At 55.6% G+C, this 15,998-nt stretch overlaps 3 protein-coding genes and 6 non-coding genes across 10 annotated transcripts; 5 read left to right on the top strand and 4 right to left on the bottom strand.

Annotated features, from left to right (window-relative positions):
* Nucleotides 1-120: 120 nt before the first annotated feature.
* Nucleotides 121-192, top strand: TRNAE-UUC (transfer RNA glutamic acid (anticodon UUC)). The gene has a single exon. It is a non-coding gene; the product is annotated as a tRNA-Glu (tRNA).
* Nucleotides 193-559: 367 nt separating this feature from the next.
* TRNAV-CAC (transfer RNA valine (anticodon CAC)) lies at nucleotides 560-632 on the bottom strand. The gene has a single exon. It is a non-coding gene; the product is annotated as a tRNA-Val (tRNA).
* A 274-nt stretch (nucleotides 633-906) lies between these two features.
* Nucleotides 907-979, top strand: TRNAK-CUU (transfer RNA lysine (anticodon CUU)). Its single transcript has one exon. It is a non-coding gene; the product is annotated as a tRNA-Lys (tRNA).
* Nucleotides 980-1,154: 175 nt separating this feature from the next.
* On the top strand, nucleotides 1,155-1,262 carry TRNAL-CAA (transfer RNA leucine (anticodon CAA)). Its single transcript has 2 exons — nucleotides 1,155-1,192; nucleotides 1,217-1,262. It is a non-coding gene; the product is annotated as a tRNA-Leu (tRNA).
* A 386-nt stretch (nucleotides 1,263-1,648) lies between these two features.
* TRNAV-CAC (transfer RNA valine (anticodon CAC)) lies at nucleotides 1,649-1,721 on the top strand. Its single transcript has one exon. It is a non-coding gene; the product is annotated as a tRNA-Val (tRNA).
* Nucleotides 1,722-2,002: 281 nt separating this feature from the next.
* On the bottom strand, nucleotides 2,003-2,074 carry TRNAE-CUC (transfer RNA glutamic acid (anticodon CUC)). The gene has a single exon. It is a non-coding gene; the product is annotated as a tRNA-Glu (tRNA).
* A 1,053-nt stretch (nucleotides 2,075-3,127) lies between these two features.
* LOC130610681 (E3 ubiquitin-protein ligase TRIM39-like) lies at nucleotides 3,128-7,227 on the bottom strand. Its single transcript, XM_057430754.1, has 6 exons — nucleotides 6,599-7,227; nucleotides 6,020-6,115; nucleotides 5,241-5,471; nucleotides 4,691-4,713; nucleotides 4,180-4,295; nucleotides 3,128-3,656 (listed from the first exon to the last, which is right to left on the bottom strand). Exons 1-6 carry the CDS (start codon nucleotides 7,007-7,009, stop codon nucleotides 3,142-3,144), a joined length of 1,392 nt encoding a protein of 463 aa, XP_057286737.1. The 5' UTR covers nucleotides 7,010-7,227; the 3' UTR covers nucleotides 3,128-3,141.
* Nucleotides 7,228-8,097: 870 nt separating this feature from the next.
* Nucleotides 8,098-11,318, top strand: LOC130610680 (zinc finger protein RFP-like). 2 transcript variants are annotated; one of them, XM_057430753.1, is made up of 7 exons: nucleotides 8,098-8,527; nucleotides 8,869-8,964; nucleotides 9,258-9,488; nucleotides 9,646-9,668; nucleotides 9,892-10,007; nucleotides 10,088-10,117; nucleotides 10,546-11,318. In XM_057430753.1, the coding sequence occupies exons 1-7, from the start codon at nucleotides 8,108-8,110 to the stop codon at nucleotides 11,061-11,063; spliced, it is 1,434 nt and encodes a 477-aa protein (XP_057286736.1). In that variant the 5' UTR covers nucleotides 8,098-8,107; the 3' UTR covers nucleotides 11,064-11,318. The 2 variants fall into 2 exon arrangements, with proteins under 2 accessions (XP_057286736.1, XP_057286735.1); XM_057430752.1 differs by lacking the exon at nucleotides 10,088-10,117.
* Nucleotides 11,319-11,818: 500 nt separating this feature from the next.
* On the bottom strand, nucleotides 11,819-15,901 carry LOC130610673 (E3 ubiquitin-protein ligase TRIM39-like). The gene is made up of 6 exons (XM_057430743.1): nucleotides 15,894-15,901; nucleotides 15,328-15,391; nucleotides 13,924-14,040; nucleotides 13,523-13,545; nucleotides 13,210-13,325; nucleotides 11,819-12,373 (listed from the first exon to the last, which is right to left on the bottom strand). Exons 1-6 carry the CDS (start codon nucleotides 15,899-15,901, stop codon nucleotides 11,853-11,855), a joined length of 849 nt encoding a protein of 282 aa, XP_057286726.1. The 3' UTR covers nucleotides 11,819-11,852.
* Nucleotides 15,902-15,998: the final 97 nt, after the last annotated feature.

The raw sequence follows: 15,998 nt of genomic DNA, 5'->3' as shown, positions 1-15,998 counted from the left end.
AAGCGGCTCCTGTTGGGCTGTTGGGAGGCGGCAGCGTTGGGGCGGCGGAATGGGATTTGGGGGCTGTTGAATGTGCAGAGATAAGTGATAGGATTGATAAAATACGCGTGAAGAGCCAGTTCCCTGGTGGTCTAGTGGCTAGGATTCGGCGCTTTCACCGCCGCGGCCCGGGTTCGATTCCCGGTCAGGGAAAAGGGCTTTAATTTTTCTATAATTAAGCTGAATTTAGAAATTCCCTCCTGCGTCTGATGGATTTCTGGGTGTTTTATCGTTGTTGGCTTTTTTTTTTTCCCTAGAAAAAGGCAATTCCAGATCCATGGAAATTAAAACAGATGAGCTATTTCTGCAAGAATAATATTCCTGTCTCCTGGTGGGACTTATCAGTGTATCCCCATGGAAAAAATTAATGCATCGACTAAATTAAATCAAATCAAATTCCCTTCTGCAACGTGTGCTTTCTATAGAGATTTTTCCCAAGCACTGCCATTCCAGAATTTGGGGGAATATTGGTCTATAAAATTCATGAAAAGGAGGAAAAAGGCATGTCTACATAAAGGAATGTTTCTGCCCGGTTTCGAACCGGGGACCTTTCGCGTGTGAGGCGAACGTGATAACCACTACACTACAGAAACCAACCACGAGCCCCTCTTCCCCCGCCCGCATCCCCATCCTTAACCCCAGTTGGGTACCAATACGTGCGTGGAACAAAGAAATGATAACAATAAAGGAGTTTTCCTAAGGAATTCACACGGAATTCCGTCTTCTGCTGCTTGGATATCATTTACGCAAGCGGGAAGCATTTCGCAGCATTTAATTTCTCTCCTGAGGTGTTTTTTCCCACTCCCACAGGGGCTGACACCTCCCGAATCCCGCATCAAAATAAGGCCAGAATAGAGGTCTGCGTGCGCCCGGCTAGCTCAGTCGGTAGAGCATGAGACTCTTAATCTCAGGGTCGTGGGTTCGAGCCCCACGTTGGGCGGTTCTTTCTTTTCCCACCCCCACGATTCAAAGTCAATTCAAACACTGCCCGACTTCTCGGTGCTCCCTCTCTGACAGTCACCATAAAACCCCAAAAGGAAAAAAAACCTGCAACTTAATAAGCACTTAGGTTTTTAGCATCGCTATATTCCCTTTTCCAATCTAAATTCGTCGCCGTCAGGATGGCCGAGTGGTCTAAGGCGCCAGACTCAAGGCTTTGCCTTCCCGCACTTGGGAATTCTGGTCTCCGTGTGGAGGCGTGGGTTCAAATCCCACTCCTGACAGCAGGAATTTTGTTTTGTTTTTTTTTTCCTATAACCCCATCATTTTCCCCTTCGCGCCACTGCTTCCGTCAGAAGCCACCTCAGGAGTGGGTCATTATACCCCCAAAATATTAAGTACATGTTTTCTCCCACCGTGGGGTGGGAAATACGCAAAAAGGGATATTTTCGCTTAATTTTGACAGAATTCAGACCTTTTTTTCTTGCACTTCTCGGTGGTTAAACCGCTGGTTTTCCTAAAATCAGCCAAACAGCTTCCGAAATAAGATGGGTTTGGGAGTGTCCGCTGAAGGAGGCTGTTGTTGGGGCTCGGACCTCGACCCTTGCAGGGCTATGTGAGGGCAGGGTGCGGGCAGGGTTCGGGCAGCGCAGGAAACCGGGCCGTCAGGGTTTCTGTAGTGTAGTGGTTATCACGTTCGCCTCACACGCGAAAGGTCCCCGGTTCGAAACCGGGCAGAAACACTCCATTTTCCCTCAACACCTCCCCCCCCCCCCCCCCCCTTTCGTTTTTTCTGGGGGTATTGCGTTTTATTATTAACAACTTTTCTCTTTTTCCCCGAAAATACCATCTTGCTAAGCTCTCCCGCGTTTTTGCACGGTTTGGAAAAACACTTCTCGCTCTCTACCCATATTAAACAAAACTTCTGAATAGCAAACAGCACCTAGAAAACTATAAAGAAGACCCACCGCTAAATAAAGGCGTTTTCCCCAAAACGGCGTCTAGAATGGGGAGAAAAAGCATCTTCCCTGACCGGGAATCGAACCCGGGCCGCGGCGGTGAGAGCGCCGAATCCTAACCACTAGACCACCAGGGAGGCCACGCTCAGCTCACCGCGCACTGAACATCTCGGCCAGGACCGATTCCTGCAGCTCTTTGCCCCGTTTATTTTCGGTTCTTTGCCCTGTTTATTTTCGGTCCTTTGCCCCTGTCCCCTCTCCTCAGCCCCACACGGGCGCAGCTCAAGCAGAAGGGGTGTCCCAGCAGCCAGCCCACAGCTTTCCTTCAGGGAATGGGGCATTTCACAGCCACTCAATGATCAGTTTCACCCATATCCCGGTGGCTTTGGACGGGAAGCCAGCAAGGACCACCCCTTACATGCAGCTTGTTACTGGGAACCAGTTTGGAGCTGCTCATCCCTGAGGCACCCCACCTCGCTGTTGCATGCCGAGAAGCTCCGGCTCTGCTGCTCCCGCTGTGAATCCTCCTGCATATGCAAAGGGAACGAGCAGACCTGCTCCATCCATGCAAACACAGTGCTTGTGGCCGTGCAGCAGCTTCCAGAGGGGTTTGCATGCACCGGGGTGTGTGGAGGCTGGCAAGAACGCCTTTATCATCTGCTGCTCCTTACAGCCAAGCTTCCAGAATGCCCTTTGGCTCCTCATTATGACTCAAGCCACTGGGAAACGGTCCCATGATCACCCTCCATCCCCCTTGGCTCCTCCTTACAGGCCCATTCACCCACCGACAGCTCATCCCGGGGCTGCTGTTCAAGGAGAGGTTAAAGGCAGCTAAGCCTGAGGAAGGATTTATTTCTCCATGCCAACATGAGCTCTCACCAGGGATGCAGGTACTCCTGGTGATTTAAAGTACCCTTCTATCAGATCAGACCTTGCCTATGTCATCCTTGAATTACATTGGAGAGGTGCGTGTGTGGCTCAGCTTGATCCCTGTCCTCCAACAGAGAGGTTTTGGAAGGGGTTTATGGGCACGGATGCACCAGCAGAGCAGGACAGGTTGTTTTGGGGAGCATAGCATCCCCCCGAGCCAACCGATGCTTCTTGTCGACATAAATGATGGAGGAAGGAGACTTTTCCATCCTTCACGCTCCCAGAATCCAGACCCCAGCGAGCTGCACTCAGGCGATGCTGTCCCATGGGGGGGTCATGGGGACAGCGTGAACTGGCAGCCCCTGCCCAGGCAGAGCAGGGGGAGGATTTTCTCTCCTGCAAAATCCGTCGGGGGGTGGCTGAAGATGGGAACCTCCTTACGAGAGTCAAAGAACGCCACCCTCCCCTCCTCGTAGTCCAGGTAAACCCCGATCACCGCGGGGGCAGCGGGCAGGGCGATGGGGATGGGGGGAGACGTGAGAGCCTGGGACTTGCTCCCACACTGCCCCACGGCCCAGATCCCCTCCCTGGGGTTAATGCTGATCCGCCCCTTCCTCCGCACCGACTCCTTGGCCACGCCGAGGGCCCAGACCTGCCCGTGCCCCAGCGCCACCTCCCAGTAGTGCCTCCCGGCCGTGAAGCCTCCGCGGGCCAGGACGCAGCGGGAGGAGTCGAAGCGCTCGGGGTTGTCGGGCAGGGGCTGGCGGGTGCCCCCCCACTCCACGCTCTTGTGCTCCTCGCACAGCACCAGCCGCGGATGCGCCGTGTCCGGGTCCAGCGTCAGGGTAACTGCGGATGGAGCCAGGAGCAGCATCACCGCCGCGGCTCCGTCCCATGGGAATCCCCATCTTCCCCAACCCCCCGGCCCTTGGGATGCTTCAGCTCCCGGTTCCTGCTTGCTGGAGCAGTTCAGGAAGGGGTTCATGCCCATGAGTAAGATGGGAAGAGTAGGAAAGCTGCATTGTTTTGGAGTAAAAGTAAGGCTTTGGAGCGTGGCCACCCGTGGGTTTCCCATTGCTCTCCCTTTTTGATGTTCCCACATGGAAATATTTGCGATGTTCACCTTTGAGAGGTGATTTCCAAAGGCAATGCCAACCCTGCATGAGCATCCCAACACTTACTGTACCCCCAGAGGCAAACCTGCCCTCTCCCACCCCAGTAAGTGCCTCTTGCTGTGCTGACACAGCCACAGCTCTGCAAGGCCTGTTGGAAGCATCTCTCCATGGCACTTCTATGTAGCCGAGATCTCCTCCTTCAGACCCGCTGCAGACAGACCAACCCCAGCCTCACCCCCTCCCCGTCCTCTCTGTACCTTTACATTTCATCAGGATCTCCTTGAGGGCAATGCTTTTCGGAGGGGGAGTGCTGGGTTTCTGCCCCAGCTCAGGCGATGCCTCTGCTGGCTCCTGGGCTCCATCCTTCTCAAGCCTGGAGAGAAGGAAGACCTTCCTGAGAACATCCCTTTGCTCATAATGGCCATTGTGACTCACTTTCATCTGGGGGCTCCTTTAAAGCAACAAGGACTAGAACGAAGGCTTGGTCCTAGGTCCTTGGGGTTTAAACATTGATGGGTTTTGTGGCCTCACAAGGGCAGGGAGGGATAACTCAGCCCTGCAGGGGCAGGTAGTTCTGCTGCAGCTGAGCTGGAGGTTCCGTCATCCCATCTGATACCTTCCCCTGATCTTCAGCACCTTTTGCAGGGTCCTAGTATGTCTATATGGTCCCTAGCACACAGGGGTCACAGTTGTTGGGGTTCTGGAGCCCATCAGTGTCACCACCGCAGAGATAAAGGACATTAACATCACCAGAAAGGAGCCACAAACCTGCTCAAGATGTTGCTGCTGTCCTGCAAAGGAAGGATGAGAAAAGGAGCATTAGATCACAGCAAAGCCTGGCTTCAAGCAGCAAGCAGCTACCACAGGGCTCTGGGGTGACCTCAAGGCTCTGCTCTGTTTAAATGGTGGGTCTAAAATGAGCCCTACAGCACTTACAGACCTGCTGGGCATGAGGTGAGGCTGTGGCAGCATCATTTAATGAGGTTTTAGCCATTAAGCAGAGCCTGGAGCTCAGGGAGTTTCATGACAGCCTAAAGGTGAGGTGAGTGACTCTTGTTCCTCCACTGCATGTGAAGCAACCCAGACAACGTTTTGGATGTGCACATGTACAACCATGTGGATGAACTCATCCCCATTGAAGCAGGCAGGGATATGAACAGGGATGTGAAACATTCACGGGGGCAGTTGGGCCGTGCTGCGAACATGGAAGAAAATCTATTAAACCCCCAGAGAGCTTGGAAAGATGTGTCCTTAAAGGAGCATTTAGACTGCTCTGAGCCCTGCGCTGCGGCACCAATGGGGCTCAGACCTTCCTCACCTGCAGGAGCTCGCACGGTGGCTGCTGACTCTTCTCCTCCAGCTCATGGATCTGCTCACTGATGGAGGCAACCTCCCCCAGGAGCCTCCCGATGCTCTCCTCCTGCTTCCTCACGATGCCCTGGTCCAGCTCGGCCAGTCGCTCCAGGAGGAGGCGCTCCTGAGCGGCCACGAACCGCTGCAGCTCCTTGGCTTGGGATGCAACCTTCTGCCGCGCCGCTTCCACTTGTTCCTGCAGGGAACACACGCAAGGATGGGGCAGGGGAACCCCAGTGGACATGGGCTGTGGGTGACTTGGAGCCCGGAGCCCGCTCCAAGGCACGGGGATCACGAAAACGCTTGTTTGCCTTTTCCAGGCTTCTTTCTGGCTTCCCTTTGCCAGAAACTTCTAAGACTTCCATTTCCCATGGACTATAATCCCTGCCCCTGAATGCTTTGATCAATAAAGGAAGAGATACATAAACAGTTGGGGAAAGGGAAACTGAGGCAAAGGAGAGGCCATAGGGTGATTCCCATTTCCTGCAGGAATGTGGGAACGTGTTCCACTTGTGAGGTAACTGAGGAAGAAGATGCACAATAACCTGGGAAAACCCAACACGTGCTCCCAGCCTGCATGCAGCAGGGATATGGGGAGAATGGGAGCGTGTTTGACCTGCCCTGGGGACAGGCAACGGCCACTGACCAATGGAGAGGACATTCCTGGGCCGTGGCACATCTGGTGTCTCCTCATCCGTCACCGTGGCCAGAGGGACAACCAAAAGAGAAGGGATGGATACTTACGAGGAGGTCCAGGCTTTTCTCTTCCTCAGCCTTTTTCAGTCCCAGCAGCTTTTCTCTCCTGTCCTTCAGGACCTGCACATGAGCCTGGAGTTTCTCCTGAGTGGAGAAGAAACACCTTGGTGGTGCATTTCCTCCCTGTAGCTGGTCCATCCCTCTGCCCCCATCCCACCTATCCAGGTTTATCGCTTACAAACTCAGATTCTTCCCTGCTTAATAACATCGAATCATGGAATGGTTTGGGTTGAAGAGACTTTAAGATCGCACAGTTCCAACCCCCTGCCATGGGCAGGGACACATTCCACTAGAGCAGGTTACTCCAAGCCCAGTCCAGCCTGGCCTCAAACGCTGCCAGGGATGGTTCATCCAGACCTTCTCTATTCAACTCAGTCCACTGTCCCATCGCACTCAGAGTGAAGAACTTCCTTACCTCCAACCTGAACTTCCCCTTGTTTAAGTTTAAACCCATCACCCCTTGTCCTATTGCTACAAGGGGTAATCCTCAATCAGAGCAACCCATGGGGCATCTCCCTTGACCCTGGTCCCCTTCTCCTGCCCATGCCATGCACGGACACTCCCCACCTTGTGCTCCTCGGCAGCCTCCTCGATGGGGACCACGTTGTGGCCGCGGTGCACCTGGGACTCCCTGCACACGAGGCAGATGGGGCTCTGCTCCTCCTCGCAGAAGAGCTTCAGGGCCTCCTGGTGCTCGTGGCACGGCCGGTGCCCAGCTCTGCCCGCCTGCAGGCTCAGCCTCCGCGCCACCGCGATCAGCGTCGCCAGCTCCCTATTGGGTCTCAGGTTCCTCTGCGGCGCCGTCTCCCGGCACTGAGGGCAGGAGAAGCTCCCGTCGGATCCCTCCCAGCAGCGGGTGATGCAAGCCCGGCAGAAGTTGTGTCCGCAGTGGATGGAGACGGGGTCCTGGAAGAGGCCCCGGCAGATGGAGCAGGAGGCTTCATCGTGGAAGCTCTGGGCAGGGCTGGCTGCAGCCATGGGCTCGGTGGTGGGGATGATGGGACAGGTTTCACTTCCTGCCCCAGCGGTGCCTCTGGCCCCAAGGGAGGTGAATGTGAGCAGAGGAGCAGCTGCAGTGCTGAGGGGCAATGGGTCTTCTCTGGGATGGGGAATGAAGGGAGAACTCCCCTTTCCCTGGGGGAAAGAGGTTCAATGCAGAACAAACATCATTTCCTGGGTTGTAATCCCACCCTTCACTCCTTGCCACTGCCAGCAACTCCTTCCTGCGTGTGTATGTGCAGCTATAACCACTTATTGCTGCTTTCAGTTCTCCTTTTGAGCAGGATGCTGCTGCTTCTCTCATGGTTCAGGGCTGAGCCTTGAGTCGCTGATCACGCACCCTCTTAGCAATGTTAATGTGAAGGTGCCTTTTGTGCATCCTGGCTCCCTTGCAAAGCTGTAGCAACGACACAGGACTTTGCACAGTGCTGAGGCTGGGTAACGAAGTGACACATCTGAGAACATCCGCTGTTAGTTGTGTGCATGAGCACCCACACTGAAACCTGGGGCTCAGCATCATGCTCGAGGCTTCTTTTATTGCTTAACCTGGAGCTAAAGGCTGATGTAGATTAATGGGATGTGCAGAGGGGCTGGTGTTGGGTTTGATCCCCCCCCCCACCCCCCAGGCTGTGTCTGGCCTTTGCACTGAGGATGCTGCTTTGTCCCCTGCTCTTCTTCCTGCTGCAGCAACACACCTTTTCCATGGATGCTCTTCCCCATCTTTTCCATTGCTCTTTGTCACCTTTACCACACAGAGCCCCTTCCCCACATCCTCTTTGCTCCCAAGCCCGGCCCTTTTCCACGATGTGGGTCTGCCCCTCAGACAGGGTTCCCTTTCCCTGTCCTTCCTCCTGCCCGGATGTGGGTACAGACCATGGGGAGCAGGGATCGCTCGAGAGATGCTGCCAAGAGCCACCACCAGCTCCACCCCATCCCAGCCAAGCTCTGCTCTGGCTCTGCCCCCCCCCCCCCCCCCCCCCCGGGGTGGGGGAGGCGGAAGGGAAACGCCTTTCCCTTGCTCGAAGGCAAACGAAAGCAGCGTCTGCCTGAGAGCTCTCATCGGGGGGGGGACACCCGATGTCTGCCCCGAGCCCCTCCACGGCGCTCCCCAGCGAAGCCTCCTGCCCCATCTGCCTCGAGTACTTCCGCGACCCGGTCTCCATCCACTGCGGACACAACTTCTGCCGCGTCTGCATCTCCCGCTGCTGGGAATGGTCCACGGCGCCTTTCTCCTGCCCGCGGTGTCGGGAGACGGCACCGGAGAGGACGCTGCATCCCAGCCGGGAGCTGGCGCGGGTGCTGGAGGCGGCGCGGAGGCTGAGCGCGCAGGCGGCCGAGGGGGACACGGGACAAGGGGAAAGATGCGAGAGGCACCAGGAACCTCTCAAGCTCTTCTGCGAAGACGATGGAACCTTTATCTGTGTGATCTGCAGGGAGTCCCGCGCACACCGGTCCCACAGGATGCTCCCCGCGCAGGATGCTGTCCAGGGATACAAGGTACAATGAGGCTTTTCCCACCCACCAGCACCATCAGGGCTTGATGCTCCTATAGCAGCACATTACCACCAGGCTGTGGAACATCTTGCCCTCACTCAGGGCTGTGCTGTGGGGGCAGAACTCTTGTGTTCCCCCCTCTATGCTTCCTACACAGCCTGTTTCAGAATGACAGCGCAGGGCATGCACCAGTGCTTCTGCTCTCTCAATTCTCATCTGGTGCTCCAGGGATGGAGGGCTGAGGTCTCAACTTCCCTTCTGTGCAATTCAAGTCTCTGGAGCTGACCACAGTGCAATCCCCTTTTTGGGTAGCCGAATCTCCAGAGACCTTTTTCCTTCCCTAGGGACAAATCCAGGCCCGTCTGCAAGCCCTGAAGGAAGAGAAAGACAAACTCCTGGGGGTGCGAGAGGTTGAGATGAGGAGGAACTGGGAATACTTGGTAAGGGGGGTTTGAATGTCAGGCTCTGGCTTTAGGTGCAACACCATCCTGCTGGGGCTGGGGTCCTGCTCCAGGTTCCAAACCAAATGATGCATAATGGGCAGAGCCTGGAGATCTGCCAGGGACTCAACTGCTGCGTGCAGATCAAGAGATCTGTATAAAAGCTACTTGGGATGGATGGGTGGGAGGATGGATGGATGGATGGATGGATGGATGGATGGATGGATGGATGGATGGATGGATGGATGGATAGAATCCCCTTCCCTTTTCCTTCCCTTATCCCCTCCTCACAGGAGAAGACCACAGCCGAGCGCCAGAGGGTCCTATCCAAGCTGGGAGGGCTGCGGCTCTTCCTGGAGGACCATGCTCAGCATCTGCTGGCTCAGCTGGGAGACCTGGAGCAGGACATTGAGAAGCTGCAGGAAGAAAATGTCACCAGCCTGACAAAGGAGATCTCCCGCCTGGATTCCTTCATCCAAGAGATGGAGGAGAAGAGCCAGCAGCCGACAAATCGATTCCTGCAGGTGAGGAGCCAGGGGACCACTATCTGGGTACCACCATCTGGGCCCCATGATTCAGCCAAGCCCAGGCTGTGCCCTGCTCCACACTCTTGCTGCTTCAGGAGATGTTTTCCTCCTAAGAGCCATTCACTGAGCTCCCTCTTCCCTCTCTCCCTTCCAGGACATCAGAGGCACCTTGAGCAGGTATGGGGCTCCCCCAGCGTCTATTTGGGAGGGATTTAGACCTCGTGTTGGGCATCACTCAGAGGCTTTGTGGACAGATCCCTGAGCGCGGACCCTGAGCTCTACCCATGGTTGCCCATGCATCAGGTTTATCTAAGGCTGCACCAAAGTGTGCACAAAAGCCTTCTTGGTCTCTCTTTGTGGAGATGAATCCTTCCCCTCTTTGTCCCATCCTCCTTCCTAGGCTTGAAATTGAGAGCTTCCAGCAGCCCCCACTGCTGCTTGCAGAGCTGGAGAAGAGAATCAGCCATTTCAGGGACAGAAACACTGCTCTGGAGGAGACCTTGAGGAGCTTCCAAGGTGCGTGTGTGCTCTGAGCATGCAGAGCAGCCCTGTCTTCGTGTTACACCAACTCACGCCTCCTTTTCTCCCCTCCATAGACATCCTGATGTTCGAGCTGCCAGAAAAGAGTAAGTCCCCATCTCCTGAAGGTGAGGGAGTGGGAAGGGCCAAGGGAAGGCTGAGCCCAGCCTAGGATCCGTTCATCTGTGTCTGAACCAAGTGATGAATGGGAAGGGAGGAAAAACCCCCTAAAGAGTCAGGGAGTCCTCACCATAAGGTGCTGATGGGTTCTGTTCTCTCAATGGAGCTGCATGAGGACTGGCTCTAGCTGTCACATCGGGGTGGCCAGGGACCAAATGCACACTTTTGGCACAAAACACCCTGAAGGATGAGGGTCTCTTACTCATCCGCCCTCCAGCTTGTTCTTCCCTTGGGAAGCTGCTCCTGAGCCCTGTGGGATGGGGAAAGCAACCAGCACCTCCAATGATGGTGCTACATGGTCCCTGGGGCCATGGAATACTGGTTTTCTCTGATGCTCTATCTCTGCCCTTCACAGTGAAGGTGACCCTGGACCCATCCACAGCTCATCCCCAGCTCGTGGTGTCATCCGATGGGAGGAGTGTGAGGTGGGACAATGATGCCCACCAGGACCCATGTGCTGAGGGCTTGGGCACCGACCCCTGTGTCCTGGGCAGTGAGGGCATCACCATGGGGAGATGCTGCTGGGAGGTGGAGGTGGCCCCCAGAGGCTCCTGGGCTGTCGGGGTGGCCACACAGTCCCTCAGGAGGAGGGAGGAGGCTGCTGAGGGCCCCGGGATGGAGCTCTGGTCCATGGGGCTCTGCGAGGGGCAGTTCTGGGCTCTCACCTCCCTCGAGCGCATCCCACTGTACCAGGTCCAGGTCCCCACCAGGGTCCAGGTCTCCCTGGACTATGACAGGGGTCAGGTGGCATTTTTTGATGCTGATAAGAGATCCCTGATCTTCACCTTCCCAGCAGCCTCCTTCAAAGGGGAGAGCATCCATCCCTGGTTCCTGGTGTGGGGTGAAGGGGCCCATATCACATTGTGCCCATGAGGCTCTCCCTTCCCACTCCAACACAAGCCTCCTGTCCCCAGTATCTCTATTTCCAGCACTCTGGAGGTCTTAAATTGCCCTTTCCAGCCTCTGTTTCCATCCCCCATGATGCCAAAGGGATGAGCATCCCCATGGGTCAGTGTCCCAAGTGGTCACCCCCAAATCAGGGCATCAAATGAAGCCACAACATCTCACACCAGCCTGGCTGCTTCTCCCTCTTACGCTTTTAGATGAAGTAAAAGGATTTAGATGCTGTCTTGTTCTTCTCTGCCTGGTTATTTGCTGCTTCTGAATGTCAGGTTCTAGAGGGGGCTTTTGGTTAACTAAATCCCATTTGTGGTCTTCCCTTGCACAAAGCCTGCGAGTAGGCTGCGCCTGCACCCAGAAAGGCCAACAAGCCCCTTGCAGGTACATAAGGACATCCCATGTACCACTCTGCTCTACTGCTTGCTGCAGCCCTGACAAGAGGGGAAGACAAGGAGGGGAAAATCAGGTGCATTTTATTACTAATGTCCATCGTTAGTATCAAATGTGCTGGAGGAGAAGAGAGGAAATGGTTCCGGGTTAGGGTTAAGGGACACTGCTCTGGTTTAGGGGATGCTGCTCTGGGTTGGGGTTAGAGGACACTGCTCTGGGTTAGGGTTAAGGGATGCTGCCCTGGATTGGGGTTAGAGGATGCTGCTCTGGGTTGGGGTAGAGGACACTGCTCTGGGTTAGGCTTAAGGGATGCTGCTCTGGTTTAGGGGATGCTGCTCTGGGTTGGGGTTAGGGGATGCTCCCCCCAGTGTCTCACGGACACAGCCTGAGCTGGGACCTGGCCCCCACCACCCAGAGCCAGGGCCGGACCCTCTCCCCGGTGAATGCCGCTCGGGAGAAGATGAACATAAGCCCCCCTTCATCGGCATCGAAGAACGCCACGGTCCCGCCGCCGTAATCCAGGTGGACGCTGACCCTGCGCGGTACCCAGCGCAGCGGCAGCAGCGTCACCTTGCGGGCGGTGAGGGCCCGCACCTGCCCCCCCCACTTCTCCAAGCCCCAGATCCCTCCCTGCGGGCAGAGGCTGAGGTGCCCTTTGCGGTGGATGGAGTCCCGGGCCACCCCCAGCGCCCAGTCCCCGCTGTCGCCCACCTCCACGTCCCAGCAGTGCCGCCCGGCCGCGAAGCCCTGGCAGCCCAGCACGAAGGGCCAGTAGTCAAAGCGCTCCGGGTTGTCCGGCACGTCCCGGCGGCCCGCGCCGCGCCGCACGCTCTTCCCGTCCTCCGACAGGATGAGCTCGGGATGCGCAGTGTCCGGGTCCAGCGTCACGGTGGCTGCGGGTGCGGGACAGGGGGTCAGAAAGAGGGTTGAGCCCCGCCAGGGATGGGGGGAGAGCGGAGGAGGCAGCAGGACCCGGGCTGGTATCCAAGGGGAAGAAGCATCCCAAATGGAAGCATCCCAAATGGGAGCATCCCAAGGCAGAAGCATCCCAAAGCAGGGAAATGTTCTGTCTGTGAAGCAGAAAAGCTGGCTTTAACCCCCAAAGGAAATGCACACAGGAATGGCAACGGGCTCCTGCGGACTTCAGGCTATGCTGGGAGAAGAAAGAAGGAAGGGAAGGGATGTGGGTTGTCTCCTGCACAACCACAGGACAAGACCAGACCGGTTCAGCTGAGCTTGAACAACAAAAAGACCTAAGAGCTGGCACTGAATTAGGCCAACCAATTTCCATGTTCATGGAATCAGTTGGCTCTGCCCTGGAGGGGGGGTTCTTCCAGCTGCAGGGCTGGGAAAACCCGTTGGGTTGTCCTGATTTTCATACCCCTCCTTCAGCATCTCTTTTGGGCGCTTTGTGTTCCACCTTCACCTGACAGGTGCGGCTGCTCTTGTGTTCTCATGCTCAGCCCTTTCTGGGATTGCAATAGGCCGGACGGGGAGCTCCAGCAGGAGCATCCTTCAGGAACCAGGGCAAAACATGGACAATTGATAGTGATAAATGTGGGTACCAACCTTCTGACCAGGAAACCCCTTTGTTCCCCGTCTCCTCCATCCCAGGGTTCCTCACTGCAGCATCTCCATTCCCAAAGCATATCCAGGGTGATCTATGGGCAGCTCTTCCAGCTCTCCCAATACAGGTCAAGCAGTTCCCCTTCCTCAAGCCCTTCCGTACCTTGCAGCTTCCTCAGGGTCTCCTTCAGCCCTCCGTTCCTCCAGGAGAAGTGACAGGATCTCTCTTCTGACTCCGGAGAGGCATCTGCTGGGAGCTGGAAAGTCGCTTTTCCACATCTAGGGAAGAGGAAAACCTCGCCTTTGGAATCGTCACCACCGGGGGAATCTGGTGCCACCAGGAATGAGGTGATGAACACATAGTGGTGGTGGTACCCAAATGCCCTTCCAGACCCCCTGAAGCAGCCACCATGGGCATTGCTCCACCATGGCTCTTGGAAAACCCCATGGAACAGCCTTTTGGAGAGGCCACATACCTGCTGACGGTGCTCCTTATGTCCTGGGGGAAGGAGAAAGAGAAAAAGAAGCTCAGTGTGGACTCTTCTTACAGCACAAGATGCCTTGAAGGAACGTGGCCACAGGCTGCTTCCCCAGCTTCAGCCCATGGACCTGATGCTCTGGGCTGCCTGTCACAGGTGATGCTCCTTGCACTATCACATTCCTCTCCCCACCCCATAGGGAACCACCAGCCCCCACTGTTCCTTCTACAAACCACTGATTTCACCCTCATCATTCCAGGCTGCAAATCCCCCTCCCTTCATCCCCTTGGGATCTGCAGATCTACAGAGGGAATAGAAGCAAAGTGGGACTGGGAAATCCCAACCAGGGGGGATTTCCCCTCCCCATAAACCCCTGTACATGGGATGAATTCACTCACCGGTTGCTGGTTCTTCTCTTCTCGCCCTTGTGCCTCGGTGTCCAGCTGGGAATTCTCTGGGAATTTGGTGGCATTTTTGGCTTGCCTCTTCTCAATCTCATTCTTCAGGTCTTCCAGCTGGGAAAGCAAGAAGAAAAAGCCTTTTTGGGACCTGCAGCACCAGGGCTCAGCTTCTTCCCTCCCTTTGGAGATACAAACGAAGCGGCAACAGGGTGGGAAAAGCCTTTCCTACAGGAAAACGTCATTCAGGAGCCCAAATCCCCATCGTTTCTTTCCCATTAAACCTGATGCAAAAGAAGCCACCATGAGCTTGGGGTGAAAGCCTTGATGTCCCCGTGCTCACCATCACATCCATGCTGCAGTGCAAGCAACAAAGAGCGAAGAACTGACCCTGAGCCCTTGTGTCACTGCCCAGGGACCTCGATACCCACCAGGCCCTCCAGTTTCCTGCACTCCAGGGTTCTGTTCCTCTCGGAGACCTTCTCCCCCTCCAGAACAGCTTCTGAGCTCCACCTGAAGCTCTTCCAAAGTGAACTTGAAAGGCCCAAACCTGTTAGGGTTTATCCCTTTGATGGGGCTGGATCTTTCCCTTCCTCTTCCTCCCCAGTGCTGGATAATAGACCTGGAGCAGGGATGCGCTGAGCCTGTGAGTCAGGTCTGTGTGCCATGGCAGGGGGTGGGGATGTGCTAGGAAGGACTCAAAGCACCTTCTATCCCGAGGGCTGCCCCTTCCTGCCTCTCCCTTCTCTCTCTTTAGGGATGGGAATTAGGCAAATCCATCCCCCAAAAGATATTTCAGCCTCTGGGAGCTCTTGGTGCAATCATGGATGAGGAAAACGGGGAAGGAATTGTGCGACCAGAGGCTTGTAGGTGCTGGAAGAGGGGCTGGGACTCAATGGGGCACAATCGGCACCCAGGCCATGGATGTGCCCATCAAGAAACCCCATCCTGGCTCCAAGCTCGCAGGGGATGTTTCTAAGCCATTTATAACCCTTTGATAAGCTCCATCACTAGATATATATCTGCATGGCAGCACCTGGGAGGAGTGGAGACCCCACTGAAGGGATGAATCCCATTGCTTGGCCAGCATTGGAGGTGCAAGTCCCATTCCCAGTGAGCTATTCCCATCAGAAGGACTGGAAGCTTGGGTCTGCTTGGCTCCCACCCTGCTCCTTTCATCTCAATGAGAAGCCCACAGTTGTGCCCTGGAAGCACCTATGGAACCTGGAAAACCAGCTGGAGATGTCTGCAGGCTGCATCTCCAGGTTAAGGACACCATGGAAGAGCTGGGACAGAGCTCGGAAGGGAGCAGCGACATGGAGGGAGCTGCGGGGCTGGAGGAGGAAGGGAAACGTGGATCTCTACCTCCCATCAAGCAGTTCCAATGGAATCTAGGGGTTGCACCTTGTGTTCCTGAGGAGCGTGGTGGGATAATGTGTGTCTGGAGGATGCCTCTTCCTCTTTGGGGCTTTCTCAGCAGAAATCATCAATTTTGAAGGAATTCATCCAGGTGGGATTGTTTCCCTTTAGCTCCCAGTTGAATGGCTAGAGGCCCACCGGGATGAGGTGGAAGGGTAAGCACCACCCTGAATACCCCTCTTTGCTGTCCCAAAGGCTATGAAATGCACCCATAATAATCCACCCATAGCAAGGCAGAGAGCTCAAACCAAAGGGTTATTTTATTGAAGCCGAACATAGGAATGTGGCAGAGGTTGGGATCAGCTCCCAGAGCAAGGCAGTTGGCTGGGAAAGGCCACCTCCCTTGGGAAAACAGGCTCTGGATCTGCCTTGAGATTGGTGTCAGGAAGAAAACACTTCGCAAAGGGATTTAAACAGGACGATTCAGGCCGTTAGAGCCAAAAATAAGCTCTAAAAGAAAATCAAAGCCCTGAGCGTTCCTTCAGGATTCTCCTCCTTCTGATGAGCTGTCTCCGTCCCCTCGTACTGCCTGATCCTGTTGGTGTCCCCACCTCCCCATCCTCATCCCACAGCTCCCAATGGACGCAGAGAGGAGCTGCAAGCCCCTTTGCCGTGATGCCGTGATCACCCTCAACAACAGCATCACGCAGGAGGTG

The sequence above is a fragment of the Pezoporus wallicus genome, unplaced genomic scaffold (assembly GCF_028554395.1).
Source record: "Pezoporus wallicus isolate ANWC-B61680 ecotype Strahan unplaced genomic scaffold, APGP_CSIRO_Pwel_v1 contig_11611, whole genome shotgun sequence".
Lineage (NCBI taxonomy): Eukaryota > Metazoa > Chordata > Aves > Psittaciformes > Psittacidae > Pezoporus > Pezoporus wallicus.
The sequence above is the reverse complement of the archived record's forward strand: the minus strand, read 5'-3'. Positions and strand labels throughout refer to the sequence as shown.